Source organism: Camelus dromedarius, chromosome 29 (genome assembly GCF_036321535.1).
Source record: "Camelus dromedarius isolate mCamDro1 chromosome 29, mCamDro1.pat, whole genome shotgun sequence".
NCBI classification, from domain to species: domain Eukaryota; kingdom Metazoa; phylum Chordata; class Mammalia; order Artiodactyla; family Camelidae; genus Camelus; species Camelus dromedarius.
Genome location: NC_087464.1, coordinates 4,691,277 through 4,712,308, shown reverse-complemented (window position 1 = coordinate 4,712,308; position 21,032 = coordinate 4,691,277). Strand labels below are relative to the sequence as shown.

General features: G+C 46.8%; 1 protein-coding gene across 3 annotated transcripts in view; it reads right to left on the bottom strand.

Moving 5' to 3' along the window:
* The window catches only part of APBA2 (amyloid beta precursor protein binding family A member 2), a 176,597-nt gene that overhangs the window by 52,577 nt on the left and 102,988 nt on the right, over window positions 1–21,032 (bottom strand). For all 3 annotated transcript variants that reach the window (XM_031440458.2, XM_031440457.2, XM_031440460.2), the window contains exon 4: window positions 7,900–8,890. In XM_031440458.2, the coding sequence (XP_031296318.2) occupies window positions 7,900–8,850 (951 nt within the window). In that variant the 5' untranslated portion in view covers window positions 8,851–8,890. The remainder of the gene's footprint in view (window positions 1–7,899; window positions 8,891–21,032) is intronic.

Below are 21,032 nucleotides of genomic sequence, written 5' to 3'. Positions count from 1 at the left end.
TGGGGCACATGTGAGCCCAGAGGGAGTGCTCATGGTGCCAATTCCCCCTCCCCAGAGCAGGCCGAGGTTACCCTCACCCTTAGCATCCCCCCTCCCTATTTGGTGCCAACGTTCCTACCACAATCTCGAAATGTCCTTCACAAGACAGTCTCGGCTGAAGGCCCAACCACAGCAAAGGCATCTGCACATGGAGCAGCGCTAAACACTCGTGCGTGTGATGTGGCCTCGGGGCCTGCATCACACCTCCCTTAACTGCTGTATTCAGTTGACTGTGATGGATCAATTTTTCTTTTTTTTTCATTGTCACAGGGCTCTTTCTAGAAATTATGGAAACCCCAAGTAATCAAAACATGCATTTGGCTTATCATCCAAATGTGCAGAGCTGTCCCACACAGCTGTCACGTCAATGAGATGTCACTGATTCAACCGTCACTGAAGCCCGATGTGTCCCTGACCCTTGGGGGCATGAAGGGGACAGGGAAAGCCTGCAGCCTGAGAAATCTCCAAGGCCCAAAGGAGTAAGTCCCTGAAAGGAGAAGCTGGGGCACAGAGCAGGTATTTTGTGGGCACCCCGTCTCATGACGGATGTACAGGCTGGTCTTTGTCAAATATGAATGTGCAGCAACCCCCCAGGGGACCACAAGAACCTGTCACCCCGGGTACCCCACAGACCTATGAAACCCTGATTTTTGGTGCTGGACAAACACGCCCCTGGGGCATGGAGGAGCACCCCTCTTCACAGAAAGTGCACTGTTGACTCACCAGGTCCTCCCAGCCCATACCCAGAGCAGGGAGACTGGCCCCAGTGGGGTCTTCCCTCCAGTCTTCACTGCCTCATTGTCAAATGACAGAGGGCCCCCAAGAAGGTGCAGAAATGCCCATTCAATCTGGATATTCAATATGAATCTGGCTGGACACACACGTGTATTCTTTAATTGCTGTATGTAAAAAAAAATCAGTATTTATCAACAAAGCATCATCAAATTAAGAAAAATGCCCCACAAATAATCTCAGCTTGATATATTTGATCTATGGCCTGAGCCCTCGTGAAGTCAGGAGGTTGGGACAATTTTACAGATCGGAGGTCTCGTGTCCACCAGTCACCTCCCTGGTGCTAGGAGACACCCGCCTCGAACGACAGCATGTCAAGCCCTCGTTATACCAAGTAAACAGACAACAGAGCAGAGGAGACATCACTATTGAGGAGAGTTGTACCCAGTTCACCCACATTCTCTCACTCACAGAGAGTCCAACACATCTCGAACGGAACTGGTCATCACCTCTTCCAGAGATGCACAGGGCTGTGGTTACACATGCGGGCTTTGGCATCACAAACCATTTACTCCTCATGCTGTGGAACTGTGGGCATGGTACTTACCCTCCACAGGTCTCTACTGCCTCATCTGTAAAATGGGAACAACCCTAGTTCCTGTCTCTTCTGGTTCCTCTGAGATTCACTGAAGTCACATATACATACAAAGCCCCTGCTCGCTGGCCACCACTACCAACACCAGGGTCACCTTTACTGTCACCCAGGGACTTTCCACAAATGGCCAAACAAGAAACATCAAATCCTCAGAAGCCACGGGTCCCACTGGTGACCCAGAAGACAACTTTCCCATCACCGTCATTCTGGGTTGATGGTGATCATTCTAGGATTGAGCCCTAGAGGGACAAGTCTGGGAAAGTTGCAGGTTCTGACTCTCGGCCCTGAGGATGTGCAACTTTGGCGGTATTTTTCTGTGCAGGGAGAAAGGGCTTGTGGCTCCAGACTGGGAGACACTGGCCAGGCAGTGCTGGGATGTCCTTGTTGCTGGGAGTCTGGTATGAAGGCAGCATCCGTGCAAACATGGAGGGTATCTCTGAGAAGGGAAAACTTTGCAGCAGAGTTTCCCAAACTCATCCGCCAATCCAGTACAGTCAACTCCCCTTGTTCATGGCAGTGATGGTCTATAAAGTAGACTACACCCAGAATGAGTGGATCCTGGACCATGGCTCCCAGGGGGAATACAGAGTGAGGTTCCTGCAGCCTCTGGTCACATCTTCATCAACTGATCAACACATAACCTTGTTCTCTGTGTATGTCTATTTAAAGACACCTTCTTTAATACGTATGACTTACAAATAAGGAACTATAGCCAGCATTTCTTCACCATAAAACACCAGCTAAGAAGACTTTAACATTATCCTGACCCTGGGTAATAAGATCGTCTATTTCTTTGGCTTTCAGCCTTATAATATAATGTTTTTTAATTGGGGCTCATCTCACAAATCCACAAACTTAGCTGCTCTTCTATCGCTCCATCACACACAACCGATGTTAACCGCAGCATTTTCCAGAGCAGCTCCATGTACAGACTGGCAAATTTCTTCTTCCTTTTTCTGGATGTACCGTATTGTTGACTTGTTAACCTCGAACTTAACAGCCAGAAATATTGCAGCTCACGCCCGAACGAAACACCCGACACACGAATCTTCTCCAAAAGGCACATCGCAGCCTTCCTGCGCGTAGGGACCCTGAACGGCCCTCCAGCACTGCAGCTGGGGGTAATTTTCTCAACAGCAAAAAGCACAAAAATGCGACACAGCAGCACAAAAAGGACCACGAGGACACTTGTTTACAGTATGTGCTGAAAAAAGAAGGCATCTCCTTGTTTAAACTCAGTGGGAAACGGGCGTGTTGACAGACTCAAATCTTTTTTGTTAGCACATGTCCACAAAGGACTGCCAAAGTGCTCTGGGTATTGATTTTAAGGTTACAGATAAATTCTAGTGAGGAGGCAAATTCACAGATATAGAAGCCATGAATAATAAGGATTAGCCACACCGTGTCCACAGAACACCTCTAAGGCGATGCTCTGGGAAATCCTGAGACATCCAAAGAGAGGCTTGCCTCTTTGATTGGAAAACTCTTCATGGTGGGCTTCTACAATGCCATGTGGCAAAACATTTTTTTGCCTCTATTTTCCAAAATGTCCTCAATAAACATGCACTGATTTGGAAAAAAAATTTTTTTCTCCTATAAAACCCCCACACAGATCTCCTCTCCTCCCCATCATCGCACCCTGTCTTTCTGCAACATGAGTCCATCTCCTTTGGGCTCTCTGAGATCCCCACCCTTCCCCCAGTGCAGACCTCTCGGTCTCCACTGAGTGGCCGATGAGGCAGGTCTACTTGCAAACTGGAGCCTTTTCGAAAGAAAAGAGACTCAAGAAAAAAACATCTACAGCGAAAAGCAACCTCTGTGGTGCCTAAGGTGCTCCTGGGAAATGGGAAAGCATCGGGGCCCCCAAAGAGAGAGGACACCAACCAAATATTCATAGAAGAAGAGAAACAATCAGACAAGACGATCACGGGGAGATGGGCAGCTCTCACGCGCAGCACCGGCATTATCTGCAGGTAATAAACCCCAACAAGGAAGACATGCCTGGGCAGACGGGTCCGCGGAGTTTCCTGTACAAAGGAAGACGTCACCTGCACCTGCGCGCTCGATGGCAGGATCCGGACAGACAAATACATTACACGGCGTATCGCCCCAACCTTCAAAGGTCGGTCAGAATGATCGTGAAAATTATATGACAAGGAGTCACATTCCCAATAGGTCAGATTTTCGAAGCTGGGTGACAGAATCATATCTGGACTACAATGCCAGCCGCTGACAGCATTTATGCACGGGGCCAGCGCCTGAGAAGCAAGACAGGGAAATGAGAAGGGCTCGTGGGTTAGGGGGTGGGAAGCACAGTCCCGTTTCTAATTGTCTTGTAATACTGCTGTCCATGCATCGACTAAATAAAGTGCTATTCAGCATTTGGGGGTGGGTAATCGTTTTATTTATTTATTTAAATGGAGGTACTGGGGATTGAACCCAGGACCTCGTGCGCTAAGCACGTGCTCTACCACTGAGTTCTATCCTCCCCTGCTACTCAGCATTCTTGAAAGCATCCAGGGAGGAGAGGATAGCTCAGTGGTAGAGCGTGTGCTTAGCATGCAGGCGGTCCTGGGTCCAATCCCCAGTCCCTCCATTAAAAACAAACGAACAAATCAATAAATAAACCTAATTATCTCCCTCCACAAAAGAAATAAAATTAAAAACTGAAAAAAAAATTAAAAAGACATCCCACAACATAACTTTTGAAAAGCTTTGAAATAAGTAGAAGGATGCTCCACACTTTTTCCTCCAATAGAAATCTCCACTCTTCCACAGCATCTCTTCTCAAACCTGAATGTGGCATCTCATTAAAACGCAGCCTTGAAGTCGGTGGTCCAGGACCGCCAGTGCTGCTGGACCATGGACCACACCTGACAAAGCGACCATCTAAGCACCTAGTGGCCTCTATGACCATTTCTCCCCTAGGTTATTTCCAAAGCGGCACCACCTGTGTGTACAGCACTGGGGAGGCAGGTGTGGGACTCCGGGGCACCCTTTGCACATGTCCGAGGCCAGGACTTTGCTGGCCACACAGCCTGGCTGTCCCCGGGAGGAGAAAAGGATTACTTTTAGAAAGGCAGGTTGTGGTATGGAGCAAGAAATCACCAAATTTCCCAGGGAAAATCCTTCACACACACACACACATCTTGCTTTTGAGATAGTTCCTATCAGCTTGGGATTTGCAGATACACACTACTATGTACAAAATAGATAAACAACAAGGTCCTACTGGATAGCACAGGGAACTATATTCAACACCTTGTAATAATCTGTTATGAAAATGAATATGAAAAAGAGTATGTATATGTGCAACTGAATCACTATGCTGTACATCAGAAACTAACACAACATTGTAAATCAACTATACTTCAATTTAAAAAATTAAAAAAATAAAAACTTCTGTATGCCATTGGACACTATCAACAGAATGAAAAGGCAATCATGGAATGGAGGAAAAAACTGTAAAACTATGAATCATATATCTGATAAGGGATTAATACCCAGAACTACAACTCTACAAAAAAATTAGACTCAAAAAATGGGCAGAGGACTTGAATAGACATTTCTCCAAAGAAGATAAATGGCCAGTAAGCACCTGAAAAGGTGTTCAACTTCATTAATCATTAGGAAATGCAAATCAAAACCACAATAAGATACCACCTCACACCCGTTAGTATGGCTATTGTAATAATTAAAAAAAAAAAACAGAAGATAGCAAGTATTGGCAAGGATATGGAGAAATTGGAGCCCTTGTGCACTGGTGGCGGGAATGTAAAATGGTGTGGCCACCATAAAGAACAATATGGTAGTTCCTCAAAAAACTAAAAACAGTTATTACCATTTGATCCAGCAACTCCACTTTTGGGTACGTACCCAAAAGAACTGAAAGCAAAATCTTGAAGACATATAGCCAAGAGGTGGAAACAAACAACCCAAGTTTCCATTGACAGATGAATGGATAAGCAAAATGAGGTTCCATCGGTACAAGGGAATATGACTCCACCTTAAAAAAAAAAGACAATTCTGACCCAGGCTACAACATAGATGAACCGTGAAGATATTATGCTAAGTGAAATAAGCCAGTCACCAAAGAACGAATACTATATGATTCCACTTATATGCAGGACCTAGAGTAGTCAAACCCTCAGAAACAAGAAGTAGAATGGTGGGTGCCAAGAACTGGGGGACCAGGAGAATGGAGAATTCACGTGTAACAGGGACAGAGTTTCAGTTTTGCAATATGAAAAATGTTCTGGAGGTAGAAGATGGTAGTGACGGTTGGACAATAATGTGAATGTATTCAATGCCACTCAACTGTATACTTAAAGACAGTTAAACGGAAATTTTTATGCTCTGTATATTTTATTACAGTCTTTAAAATTTTTTAAGTTGATAAAATTCAGTATTATCAAATATGCAGTCAATGTTCAAATTTTTAAAAAATGAATGGTTCCTATGACCATTAGTGGCTCCATGGTCAAATTTCAGAGTCCCTCATCTAGAATGGGTCATGCGGGTCTATAGGACATGATGACCCAGGCAAGGCAGAGCGCTTAAGAGAAGCCCATTTTCACTGGGAGGCCTGGTCCATCCTGAGCTAGGAACTGCCAGGGTCTCCCTTGATGGAATTAATTTGCAAACGAGTAAGTGAATAAAGCCAAAAAAGCTATGTGATAATTACCCAGCATAAATGAGCTCTTCCACCATCTTAGATAAAAGCACCTGCTTCTAGGAGACACTCTATTTAGGGAGAGCAGGTACCTGCTCCCCTACCCAATGCCACGTCTCTGAAGAACAGACCTCCTCTTGGGTCCCCCTACCTCCACCTGTCCTGTGAAAGCAGCTCCACCACCCATTCATTCAACCCCCCTGTCCTCCAACCCAAAGCTCGGAGTTCACTCAAACTGGCTTCTGGTTGCAGTAAAGCAAAACACGAGGTCTTGTCCACTCGCTGGGCATTGCCACCACTGGGTGTGAGTCCAGCTCTGCGCAGACCACGGAGGGACAGTGGCATTTCGTCCTGAAGCCTAGATCTTGAGCCCAGAGTCTCCTGCCCTTGGGAGGAGCTCCCTCAACTGCACAAGACCAGTTTCTTGACATCCCACAGCCCCCACCCCGGCACCTGCATAACTGACTCGAATAACAGGGACACCCCGAAACAGAAGTCAACTTACACTTAACAATCTTTTAAAAAACAAAAGGCATCAAAGGAAAGTCCTGGAAATTTAATAGTGAGTCCATAAGACTTACTGCCCAAACTCAAGCTCTCATTATATATATATTTCAAATAAATTCTTCTGGGAAAAAAAAGTATATTAATTAAAGCTTTAAAAATATGAAAGCAAATTTTGAAATTTGCACCTCTTGGGGAGTGAAGGAAATGTTAGCTATCTTGATTGTGGTGGTGGTTTCACTGGTGTATATACATCTACCAAAATTCATCAAATTATACATCTGAAATACATATAGTTTACTGTACAGGAATCATACCACAATAAAGGTGTTAAAAATATGAAAGCAGTTCATTCTCATTTGTCCATAGAATTAGCCAAATAGAAGTTCCTTTATGTGCATCTAATTCTCACATCTTCTGTATCTAGACATGTGGGATTTTTTTGAAAGGCAGCTTTTCCAAAGTGTTCATTAGAAAACCCACTAATGTGGCTAGAATTACAAGAAAATATAGTATGCTTAAGTCCATTGGTCTCATTAGCATGTATTTCTTCTCCAAGACTTTGTCAAACCTTCAAATAATTATTTTCAAAAGATTTACTTACAGCTAATTGCCCATTGTGCCAAGGCCCTGGGGGCTAGCAGAGATGTGTGCCCTTGTGAAATGCACTCAGGTCCACTGTTCCTCCCCACAGGGCAGCCCTCAACCATTGGCTGCGGCTCTCTGCACTGGCCAGCGACCCCACATCCTTGCTGATGCCCTGCCAACCTGAAGAAACCATCTGGTCGGGAAGCGGTCACAGGGACATCCCTCCCTCTATGAGCAGATTTAGTGCAGGTAGGCTAAGGACCCAGCCTCCTCTGGTTGGGCTGGAGTGTCTTCTGGAAGCCCTATTTGCCAATCAACCTTCAACAAGATGTTCTTGGCATTTCCTGATGCATCTGATGGGTGAAGGTGAGTGACCAAAATGTCCACACACCAGGAGAGGGTATAGCTCAGTGGCAGAGCGCATGCTTAGCATGCAGGAGGTCCTGACTTCAGTCCCCAGTACCTCTGTTAAATAAATAAGTAAATAAACAAACATAATAACCTCCTCCCAAAACAAAATCAAAACAAAAAATAAATAAAACAAAATATTTAAATAAAAACAAAAAACAAAAAACCAACAACAAAAAAGTCCACGCATAATGGAGCGGATGGAGAACTGAGCATTCATTCTGATCTGTGGGCGACACCAGCACACCCTTTGCTCTCTGGGCTCCTCCATCTCATTCTCTGAGGACAGCCAGGATCCTACCTGCTCTTGGGGCCACTTTGGCCTCTCCTCCGGAGTCCTGGTCTTGGTCTTGAAGCTTCTCTGGGGGTCTCCAGAGTGCTTGGCCTCAGGAGGGAGGTTCAGACACTTGGGTCTTCCCTCGTGTCTGCTGGGGCCGCAGCTGGCCTCGCCGGGCGGGCCGGCCTCCGCAGAGTCCCCCGGCCCTGGCTCGGGCCCCCGGGCAGGCGCGTGCTCGGGGCTGGCCTCGCCGGCGCTGGCGATGCTGGTCATACTCAAGCTCATCTTGATCTCGGCCACGATCTGGTCGATGTCCTCCTCCTGGTCCTCCAGGTCCCCATCCCCCCGCCTCGGGCGATAGGGGGAGGCGCCGCCCGCGTTCCCGTTGGCCTCCGTGGGGTAGTAGTCCGGGTAGCCCTCTTCGCTGGCACAGTAGTGGACGCCCTCTTCCTGGTCCTGGGCCTCCAGGACGGAGGACTCGTCCTCCGGGATGGGGAGGCGGCCGTCCCGGTAGTCCGGGCTGCCGTGCGGGTGCGGGCCTGCCGAGTCCGTCCACTCCTCCACCGCCTCCTGGCACTCGTCCGTCTCCAGGTGGCGCGCGCCGTGGGCCAGGTAGCCCTCGCCGTTGCAGTCCATGCCCTCCAGGTAGCTGTCGTCCTCGGGGCAGTAGCGGATGTAGTAGGTGATGCCCTCCTCCTCCTCGGGGAGGCCCTCGTCATAATCCTCCTCCTCGGAGGTGTTGTTCACGTAGTCGGAGCTTGAGTCCCCGTCGGGGCTGTGGTCGTGGCCGCCCGGCTCGGCGGGCGCGGGGCTCTCGGGCCGCAGGGCGGGCGGCTCCAGGCCCGGGGGCGCATACTCCTCCAGGGGCAGCTCGGTGTCCTCGCTCTCGGGCTCCTGGCCGTGCGGGCCACGCCCCGGCCTCGCCCTGTGGTCCAGCATGCTGCTCGCCGTGCTCTCACGCGTCCGGTTGGCCATGGCAGGCGCTCACGCGGCCATCGTCACCAGGAGGCAGCCACTGCGGGGAGGGAGGAGGAGAGAACAGAGTCAGAACCCCCTCGAGCACAGCCATCCCCGAGAATCACGCCGGGGAGCGGCCCCGCCGCTACGTTTCACCCCAGAGCGATGCTGACGCACACCTGTGCCAATGATGTCACATCCGCCCCCGATGACGTCACACCCGCCCCCTCCAGCGGACTCACGCTCAGGACCAACGCACACCCCGGCCACAGAGAAGGGAGGACACGCAGGGCTGGAGGAAAAGGAGGATAATGGCTTCTTCCCCCCAACTCACTGCTCACTCATGACTTCTTAAAAATGCCCACTGAGTTGGTAGCCCAGGTGTCCAAGACCATTGGTCAGGTTATTTGCTCTCAAAAAGAAAAAGCAGCAGCTTTCATTCCAAAGACACGATGAAGCCAATGATAAGGTGTCCTACACCTTCCGAGTCTAAATCTACTACTCCTCGAAGCCTATCTCAAGTGCCCCTCCCAGGTGAGCTTGTCCCCCGCCTCTCTCCCGGATGCTGCTGGGCCACAGAACAGTGCAAAGGACTCAGCTGCTGCTTACAGGAGGCGGGTCAGTGTACCATGGGGCACTGCACAGATCCCACGTGCTCAGACCCACATCCCTACTGCCCAGGACGCTGTTTTATCCCACAAAACACGTAGAGTCAGTCATCAGGTGATTTTCAGCAGGCACGTGACATAGGATTTCTCTTTCAGCCCCTTCAGGAGACCCTGTGGGACAGAAGTCTGGAGGAAGGGAGGCCAGTGGAAATACTGTTCTGGTCCTCTGGAGAAAGGGCGGGGCTCATGCATGAATGGCCTAGTCTCGGTAGCATCGCTGGATGCTGGAAGATTCCCAGTGCCTCCTCAGAGTGGCCCACCCACTAGGAAGACGTCCCATACCAGGAACACTATCCCTGAGATGGGCCCTGCGGGGTCTGATCGTTCACTCAAATCACCCCAGTCCCAAACTCTGAAACTGACAGGACCATTCCAGAGATCTGTTCCCAGGCAGAGAGCGAGGTGTTCAGTGGTCTCTACAATACAGGGGACCAGAGGATGCATCAACAGCAGTGAGCATCATCTTAAAACAAATTTCCCACATTCACAGAAGAGACCCAACCCCAAGGGACACACTACCTGCTGTAGGAATGACAGGAGGGTGTTGGCAACCACATTCTTTTGGACACACTCTCCATGGAAAGCAGTCCTCACAATGGTCCCAGCAGCGTGTATTGAATGCAGTGGCTAATGGGTGGCCAGATTCTTTTGCCTTGGAAGACAAGATGGCAAGGGGCCAATGGGGCCAGTGGTGAGCACGGAGAAATAAACCTGTTTTCTAATGTGCAGTGCTACACCAGGTAAAGCCAGTGAATGAGACACTGTAAATTTAGATACTGTACCTATTAAATTATCATTTGTTTTGATCTCTTTCTATATCACTTGTGCCAGTGGAGGTTTACACCACCTCTCTGTATGTGTTCACTAGTGCCTGTTTGAAAGCCTGTCCCATGTGAGATGCTGGTCCACGTCCACGGTCACCTGCACTGTGTGTGGTGTCACTGTCAGTGGTATCACCATCTTCTACAATCATTTTGGGGACGTGAGCACATACGCCCAATTCCTGGGGAAGTGACACCACCTCTGTGGCATCTCTGTGTCTCCCCAAGGCCAGACACCAGGTCGTGCACCCTGCAGGTATTCACATCCTTGTCAAAGAACAAACCAAGGTACACAGTACCTCTTATCATATAACTTCAAATTCTGTATCAGTTGGGGGATAAAGTCTGTATTACACAGAGACATGTGCACGCCCACACCTATATACAACACCATATAAACCAATATAGGACTTAAGGACTAAAGTATATAGAAACAGTAGCACAGAGAAGACCTCGATCCTATAAATAAGTTCCCCAAGTAACCTGTCATTTAAGGCTGTCCCAGCCAAAGTCTCAGTGGAATTATTGGGGAAACTTTCTTGCAATAATTCCGATGTTCATTTAGAAGAAATAATTTGGGAAAAATAGTTGGGAAAGAGCTAAAATATAAAAATACAGGAGAACCTGTCTTATTAAGCATTTAAATATACTCTAAAGTCACAGTAATCAAAGTGGTGTGGTAGTGTTGCTAGCCAGATAGAAATGACACAGACTAGAAAGTCCAGAAACAGACCTATGCTTATGAAAGAATTGAGTCTAGGGTGACCAGCTGTCCTGGTTTGCGGGAACTGAACACTACTTTCTGGGATACACAATTTTCAGTGCTGAAACCAGGATGGTTGGCCATCTAAGGCATGGGGAAAAGAATATTCTATTCTGTGAGGGGTACTGGGATACTTAGGTGAACTGGTGGTTCTCAGAATCTGCTGCACGTTGGAATCACCTGGGTAATTTTTACAAGTGTGTACATCTGATACCCCAAGTTCACTGGTATAAGCTGTGACCCAGCATCAAGGGTTTTAATGTGCAGCCAAGTTTGAAAACCACTGCGGTGACCATTTGGGAGAAAACTAAGTTGCACCCTACTTTACATGTATATGCTTTTCAGGCAGGCTAAATCTTCAAATGTAGAGAATAAAGGGTTCGACCTTCTACACTGTTGGTGGGAATGTAGTTTGGTGCAGCCATTATGGAAAACAGTATGGAGATTCCTCAAAAAAAACTAAAAATAGACTTACCATATGATCCAGCAATCCCACTCCTGGGCATATATTCAGAGAAAACTCTAATTCGAAAAGATACATGTACCCCAATGTTCATAGCAGCACTATTTACAATAACCAAGACATGGAAGCAACCTAAATGTCCATTGACAGAGGACTCGATAAAGAAGATGTAGTGTATATAAATTAAAAAATATATATATATATAAATATAAATATACACAATGGCATACTACTCAACCATAAAAAAGAATGAAATAATGCCATCTGCAGCAACATGGATGGACTTAGAGATGGTCATACTAAGTGAAGTAAGCCAGACAGAGAAAGAAAAATGCCATGTGATGTCACTTTTATGTGGAATTAAAAAAAAGACACAAATGAACTTATCTGCAAAACAGAAACAGACTCACAGACATAGAAACAAACTTATGGTTACCAAGAGGGAAAGAAGGTGGGAAGGGATAAATTGAGAGTTCGAGATTTGCAGATACTAACTACTATATAGAAAACAGATAAATAACAAGTTTATACTGTGTAGCACAGGGAACTATATTCAATACCTTGTAGTAACCTATAATGAAAAAGAATATGAAAAGGAATATATGTATGTACATGTATGACTGAAACATGATGCTGTACATCAGAAGTTGATACAACATTGTAAACTGACTATACTTCAATTAAAAAAAAAAAAAACAAAGAAACAAAGATGGTGGCCAGATTTGCCTGCTTCAAGGGGAGGTGTTTGGTCCCTCTAATGGGAAATTTGCAGTCCTTGGAGCTGGGGAAAGGGTGCAGCTCCCAGGCCCCGCGATGTCAAGGAAGACACTTATTTCCTGTGGCTCTAGGTGGCAGGCACATCTTCCCGTGAAGCAAGCAGATCTGGCCGAGGACAGCCCATCTCGGTCCACACTTAAAAAATAGAAGCTCCTTCTTCCTTTCATCTCAAAAGGAAATTCAGGTGGTTAACCCACTGGTGCCAGCTCACTGCAAAGTCATCTCCCACTCCACTTTCTCCTTCCCAGCAATGAGAAACTTTTACACATACAACTTGGGTCTTTTCACTCAAGAAATCTCTTGATGCCACAGTGGGTTTCTTCATAGCTATAGACATCTCATAGTCAGTTTATTCTGAGATCTATTATTTTTTGTGGCCATGGTGAGTGGATTTTTCTCTCCTGTCACGCCTACCTGGCTATTGTTGGTATGTAGAAAAAAAAAATCTATAACTGATCTTGTAAAAGTCCATTTTGAAATTCTAACAGTTTTAGTTGATAATTTTATTCTCTTTTACAGCATTTTGTCACCTTGTCTGGCTGCACTGCCCTGCCACAGTTAGATGACAGTGGTGCTGCTGACAGGCATCCCTGACTTACTCACAGATGTAATGAAAATACCTTTACTCCCCTGGCTTTGTAATTAAACTATAGTTGATTTACAATGTTATGTTAATTTCTGGTGTACAGCATAGTGATTCAGTTATACATATACATATATTGTTTTTCATTATAGGTTATTATAAGATATTGAATATAGTTCCCTGTGCTATTCAGTAGGACCTTGTTTATCTGTTTTATACGTAGAAGTTTGTACCTGCTAATCTCAAACTCCTAAATTATCCCCTAAATGAGGGATGTTGTCTGCAGGGCTGGACGTTTAAGAGAAGAGTGACCTACCTGTTTCCCCTTTGGTAACTATAGATTTGTTTTCTATGTATGTGAGTCTCCTTCTTTTTTATAAATAAGTTCATTTTGTATCATTTTCTTAGATTCCACATATAAGTGATATCATATGATATTTGTCTTTCTCTGACTTACTTAGTATGATAATCTCTAGGTCCACCCATGTTGCTGCAAATGACATTATTTCATTCCATATTATGGCTGAGAAATATTCCATTGTATACAGACATCATATCTTCTTTATCCATTCTGTTGATGGACATTTAGGTTGTTTTCACGTCTTGGCTATTGTCAATAGTGCTGCTATGAACATTGGGGTGAATGTGTCTCCCTGAACTGGAGTTTCGTTCGGATATATGTCCAGGAAGGGGATTGTTGGATCATATGATAAGTCTATTTTTAGTTTTTTGGGGAATCTCTGTTTTGTTTTCCATAATGGCTGCACCAAATTATATTCCCACCAGCAGTGTAGGAAGGTTCCCTTTTCTCCACACCCTCTCCAGCAAAATGCCTTGACTTTTTACCAGGGTTGTTCCAGGGTGAGACAGGTGTGACCTTCGCCTCGGGCACAAAATTTAACATGGTGCCGAAGAAAAATTCAGGAATCAAAATAGGTAAGATTTTAGTGCAACACTTAAAAAATCAAAATGAATGCAAAAAAAATCCACGATGAACAAAATATCAAAAATTTAAATAAAGACAGGATGAGTATTGCTGAGTTTTTCTTTTGCCTCAGGCTCCAGTGGGGCTTGGCTGGACCATGTGATGATCTTGGTTCTTAAAAGTTTTCACCGTTAAATACAATGGTGGTGTTGGCTTCTCCAGAGTTTGACAGCACAGACCTTATGATTCAATTCTCTCTCCTGTGGATGCAAATGGAAGGACTCACAGCGGCCAGCCAGGAAGGCAGCTTCATCTTTGAAGGCTCTGCAGAATTACAGTGCACCTACTGGGGCGCTTTTGGTGTAAGAGAAAGAGCCTGCTATTAAAGACGAAGACAGAAGGTCCCTGTTTAAATTCAGACCTCACTTACTGCCAGGCCTCGGGTGAAATGTTTAATGGTTGGATGGCCTTCCCCTCCTGAGAAACTGGAAAGGAGGGACCTTGTCTGCAGGGCTGGACGTGGGTTTAACAGAACAGTGACATATACTGGCCTCAATGCCATGAACCATTTTTTTCCCTTCTATATAAGGGAGTTAAGGAAGATTTTAAATGAAATTTGAAGGGAGAGAAGACAGTAGAAACTCTCTGTTAAGTATTATTTGAATGGCTACATCGTATTTCCTGGCCCAGAGACATTATCGAACTATTCCCCTACTGAACACACCAATGTGCCTTAGTTCTGTATAGTAAACAATGTCTTGATGTTTCTGTAAGGATATATGTTAGGCCCTTTTCCCCTCCATCCAGGGCTTTCTACTCTCACCCTTTAAAAAATGTTTTTCTTTTTCAATCTGAGGTCCAGATCTTCAGAAAATGCCCAGGAGGAGTGCGGCCAAGAGAGGGTTAACCATCCCTCCAGTGGTTGCCGGCAGGCTCCCCACGCTCTAAGCAAACATACTGAGGTCCCCTGCTTGTGATGAATCGTATCAAAGATAAATCCGTCACATGAGACCACCTTGAAAGCAATTCAAATGTTCAGGAGAGGAATGACCTGCTACGAGTCCAAGGAAATGAGGCCCTGTGTTCAAACTCAATTAATTCTAGAACAGTCCACGAATCAATAAAAATGCAACCCCTGCCTCGGTGCTCACGCGGCTCCTCCTGAAACATCCTAATGAGATGCAGAAAATAAAGACTCATTGTCCACGATAAAGAGCTCCCCTGTCCTTATTCAAAGCCACATTTTTCTTCTACACGCAGAAATGGCATTCTCCAGCTCTTAGAAGAGCTGGTAAGATAGCAGACCGAGATGAATCATGGTGATCCAGGGGCCAGGATGCAGGCTGGGTGGAAACGCTATGACACAAGTGAGACAGGGACTCAGCCAAATGGTTGCGGCCCCCAATCTGGTCTCACATCTTGTCAAGATAATATTCTTTTCTTCCTTACCAATAGAACGGTTGCTCTGACTGATTAAATGGTCCTGGAGGACACCTGAAGAGTCAGCCCAAGTGCTGCAGACAAAAGTCACTGAGTCAGTCTCCTGCTACAAGATCACAGACCACCATGAGCTCTGAAATGGATTAATCTTCAAAATTATATGTGAATGAACGAATACACCCTCAGAAAACCAGGCTGACATCCAACACCGACCCACAAGACCCTACAGGCTAGTTTACAGAAAAATGGGTTTCTTTTTGAAAAACGGCAGTAAAAAAGGCAAAAATGTTGAGCACACACCAAACCTCCAGGAGTAAGATCTTTGCTAAGCCAATGTTAGCACATCCAAGGGACAATTATGCAGCGATTAAAAAATTTACAAAGAGTTTATCGCATAAAATGCGCTGTTGTAATTTGTTCACAACCAAATAAGCACAGAATAAACTGTGAAGAAATACATTAAAATACCAACAAAGGTTGGCCTTTGAGTGATGGGACAATGTTATTCACTCTTCTTCTTTCTTCATTTCTGAGTGTGGTGTTTCTGTAGACGAATAACATATAAAAAGCCAAGTCCCGCAGAGTGTAAGCCCTCACCAGCCACACCTGTCCACTGGCATTTCTTCAGAGGGAGGATGGAGGTCTCAGCGTCCTTTGAAAGAGTTCAAGTGCATGGGCGGGGGTTGATTTGCTCCATCTGGACTTCCCACATGCCAGGATATCTTCCCCACCGCATCTTACTCTCAGAATGAGCGAAATGGAATGATCAGTCCCTTGCATCCAATTCTTAACTGCTGTCAGTCCTCTACCAATAGCAAGTCTCCAAGAGCTGGTACCTTCAATATCCCGCAATGAAATCTCCACCGGCGCCAGTGTTAATGCCGTAATGGACAGCAATACGGCGCCCAGTGAATTCTGGGAAGGTGGATATTCTCTGTTCTCATTAGTTACTCCTGACACTAAGAAGTTAATTCTCTCCCACAAGAACTGCTGCAAATAGTGGTGGTTACCAAAGCCAGCCCCCGTTCCTACTCATCTTTAGGAAGAGTTGGTTTTATGTATTTCTTTGCAATCTATATGCCTTCTATTTCTTCTTCATTTTTTTTACCTTTCATTTTTAAGGTTTTTTTTTTTTTTTGCTTGTTTCTACTTTTTACTTATTTACTTATTTATTGGGGGGTGGGTAATTAGGCATTTGTTTATTTGTTAATGGAAGTACCGGGGATTAAACCCAGGACCTCATGCATGCTAGGCATGTGCTCTATCAGGGAGCTATACCCTTCTCCCTGCACCCATGCCTTCTATTTCCTTTCTTTGCCTTAGCACGCTGGCTAGGATGTCCTGTATGGTGTTGAACAGGAGTGATGACATCCACAAGACTTCTTCCTGGTTCCTCTGGTTGTCAAGTTGGGGGCTCTCTAGAGTTTCCACCTACTTGGTTTCATAGTTTTGTGCAGCCAGGGCCCCTACTGGGAAGGAAGCAACAAGAGAAAGAAAAAGAGAGGGGAAAAAAAGAAATTTCCCCACTGTCTTTGTATAATGCCTCATCCTTCTATCCAGAGAGTTGGATTTTCTCTAGGATTTTAGCTGCTTGCACCCCTGCTGTTGCTCCGGGTCCAGCCTTGGGGCATGGCTAGCAGAGAAGGAGACAAAAATAAAACAAACTGTTGGTGGGAGGGTATAGCTCAGTGGTAGAGCACGTGCTTAGCATGCACCAGGTCCTGGGTTCAACCTCCAGTACCTCCATAAAAATAAATAAATGATGGAAATGTTAGCTATCTTGACTGTGGTAGTGGTTTCATAGGTGTGTACATCTATCAAAATTCATCACATTGTACATTTGAAATATGTGTAGTTTACTGTACCGGAACCATACCACAATAAAGGTGTTTTTTTAAAAAACCTAATTACCTCCTCTCCCAAACCCCAAATAAAACAAAGGAGTGATTCATCCCACACTCCTCAGCACACAGGGCCCCTTTTCCTGGTCCTTCAGCTGTGGAAAGGTATACAAAGTCAATACCTACTTATTTTTATTTCGTTCAATTCATCAAACACATACAATGGCCAGTGGGTGACTGGCTGCTCTCATCAGCGCCCTCAGCAGCAGGAGAACTGTCCTAGACCCTCAGTGCATGTCACAACCAACCTGGGGAGCTCTGAGAAATGATCATTCCTGGACCGCGTCCCAGTCCCATGAGGTCAGAACTTCTTTCTGAGGCCCCAACATTAGCATGCTAAACTCTCTTGGTGATTCTGATCTACAGCCCAGGCTGGGAACCACTGAATTGGATAAAATGAAAAGAAGGTCTCTGGCCCTTCAAGGAACATCGTATAATCTCTCAGTCTCCAGATAGAAAGTTCTGGGCCAGCTGAGTAAGGAATGAGGGCTTCGTGCTGCTGAAGGGCTGGCCACGCAGCCTCTCCCCCACTGCCCACCCCACTGGCATCTAAGGTCTTTGGTGCATACAGTGGATGCCACCTCCTCTAGTAACTCATAGAACCTCGAGGGCCCTCCTAACCCTGGCTTTGGGCCCAGGAGAGCAATGCCACCCCACAGCACAGGCCATGACACACACACAAGTGGCCCTCCCTTCCTGCTACACCAGGATGCCCAGCTGAAATAAGGTGATATGTTCAAAGGACACTTTTAAGGCAGAGGTATCTCCTGGCTCCACCACCTCCCTCGATCAGTAATAGTATGATCATCTCCGGGATGCTTGAGGAAATGGACACACAGAGGAAAGGGGTCAAGAAGGAAGGATGCACATGTCCTCGACGGCTGCCCATCCAGACGGGGCTTGACCTCCCTTCCCCACACTTAACGCATCACTTCAGCGCTGTCTCGGGGCCCTCATCAGAGGACTGGGATGCTAGCCTGTCAAACTGTCAACATACAGCTTTGCTGATTTGGTTCAGCACTGGGTAAACAGGGTGTGAAACCAATACACGTCAGGGAAAGACGTAAAGTCATTTCCAAAGCTAAGCCTCTGAGGATGAACTGTGGTTCAGAGTCCCATACCTTGGTGCCCCTCCACAGCCAGGGTCCTATTCATTCTCAAGAATCCCTCTCAGGCTTAGGCCACTTCGGGCCAGAAAAGGGAGTTTCCCAGGAGTGCTCGGGAGGGAAGGGCCTGGGGGACCAGCTTTCTGGGAAGCCAAAGTTCGCAGCACCGAAACAGAGAGGGGGGTCTTAGAATTCAGAAAGCGGTGGGGCAGAGGTGGTTGTCAAAGCCCATGGCCAGCCATCACAGCGCCAGCAGCCCCGGCCAGAGGGCTGAGGCCCAGTGGCTCGCCCTGAGGTGGCAGCTGGAGGGTGGACCCCACCCAGGATGTAGGAGGCAGGGTCCACGGGGAAGAGGCCCCTCTAACAAGGATAGCCCAGGGTCCCACTCACTCTGGCACTGATTCCTCCCCAGTCCCAGCAGGAAATAATCAGGCTGAAGAGCTGCCTCTCCCTGCTTGCCTTGTGTGACACAGGGACACTTCTAGATCCTCCTCTTCTGTGAGGTCCCCTCCCTCACCCGTCCCAACAAGCCCCCCGGGAGGCACCGACCCGGGTGATGGCCAACCAGTGCTCTCACACCATCATCCATTCATGCCGTCCTCCCGGATGTCCTCCTGCAACATTCTGCAGAGGGGGCTGCACACCCACCGGACCGCAAGCCGATGGTGGTAGGGGGTGATCTCAGGCTGAGGTGGCCTCCGTGCCTAGCAGAGGGGCTCAGCTGTGGCCACTGGTCGAGCCTAAAGGAAACTCAAACGCTGAAACGAAACTCCTGAGATGGTGAAACACGGAAGGGTACTCTGTCACTCGTCAAATGATTCTCTTCTGCATAAAAGATCTCCCACAGGATGGCTTTAAATAGCCAGCTTCTCCTGGCTTATTTAAAAGGATTTAGCTCTATTTACATGTGACTTTCTTACAAATGTTTCCTCTCTGGGAAGCAGGGAGCTCTGGGGTATTCGTTGGGGGGCGGGTTGCAAAAGAGAAGATGTGAAAGTCACCTCCTCTGGAGGGCACACGGGGTCTCTGCACCCCCAAACTCCCCCCACACAGGTTCCCTTGCCCAGATTGGGGAGGTTCCTCATCCTTTGCTGGGGGAGAGCCGGCTCCCCCTGCCGACACCCAAGTTTTGGGGGTCTGCTGACCAGCAGCTCACTGGGTTTTTCCAGAGCTGCACCCACCACCCCCAGGCAGGATTATGTTATCCCAGCTCCCGGCTGACGCTGACACTGTCTGCGCCACAAGACACAACCTCCCTGCAGGAGCCTTGGGCTGCCCCCATCTCCTAAGAAACATCTTCTTCCCCTAGAAAAGTCTGGCGAGGGAGACACCACAGGGACTTACACATTAGGGCCCTGCCTGTGACTCTTCAAGACAAACATGAAACAAGACACCCAGGCTGTCTGCCGACAGTTGTGAGGAGGCGGGAAAGCAGAAATGTGCAGTAGTCAGGTGATGGAGATGTCGGAGGGCGGGGCTCCCCCATCCAAAGTGAGTGAGGGATGAGGAGTGGGGCAGCCTCTGGCAATGACCTGGGGCACTTCTCCAGCCCCCCTGGGCCCCTGGCCTGCCCCAGAAGGTGCAGCCAGGGCCAGTGTTCCAGGCGGTTTGGGATGGGTGCCGTCACCAGCAGCCTCTGGGCCTCAGCTTCCAAATGGGGACAAAGACCCCAGAGCTGCTCTGGGTTGAGGGGTTGCTCTAGGGCCCTGCTCAGTGCCCCTAGTGGTCCATCTTCAGTCCCAAGGCCCTGACTCTTTTGTCCCCTCCACCACCTCCAGCCAGCCTTGCATCCGACAGCTCCTTCCCCCAGTGGCCTTCTCACTCTAGGGGGTGAAGGTCACCAGAGGGCTTGTTACAACTCAGAACGCTGTGTCTCGCCCTCAGAGCTTCTGATTCAGCATCTGACTTTCTAACAGGTGCCCAGGTGAGGCCGATGCTGCTAGTCTGGGACCAAACATGGACCAAATGTGGACCACCGCATTGGATGGGATGCCAGGCCACCTGCCTTCCCTCCAGTGGCTGTATCTCTGGAATCAATAATAAAACATCTTCAGAGGAGTGAGGTTGAGAAGAAAGAAGGGAAGAAGGAGGTATTTTTACCAAGCCACTTGGCTGTATTTGCAGAACTTTAAGAGCACCAACTAATAAACTATTAGAACTAAGAAGAAAGTTTATCAAGATACTACAGGTACATTCAACATATAAAAATCAATGGCTTTCAAAAAAGAATGAAATATTGCCATTTGCAGCAACATGGATGGACCTAGAGACGATCATACCAAGTGAAGTAAGTCAGACAGAGAGAGACAAATATCATATAATATCACTTACCTGTGGAATCTAAAAAACAATACAAATGAATCTGTATACAAAACAGAGACAAACTCACAGACATAGAAAACAAACTTACAGTTACCAAAGAGGAAAGGGAGGCAGGAGGGACACATCAGGAGTTTGAGATTGACAGATACAAACTACTATACAGATAAGGACATACTGTACAGCACAAGGAACTATATTTAATATCTTGTAATGACCTATAATGAAAAATAACCTGAAAAATATATATATATATACAGAACAGAATCACTTTGCTGTACATATGAAATTAATACAATATTATACCTCAACTACACTTCAATTAAAAAGAAAATCAATGGCTTTCCCAAACATCAGTGATAACCACTTAGAAATTGTAATAGCGAAAAAGATCTCATACACAACAGCAACAAAACTATAAAGAATCTAGGAAA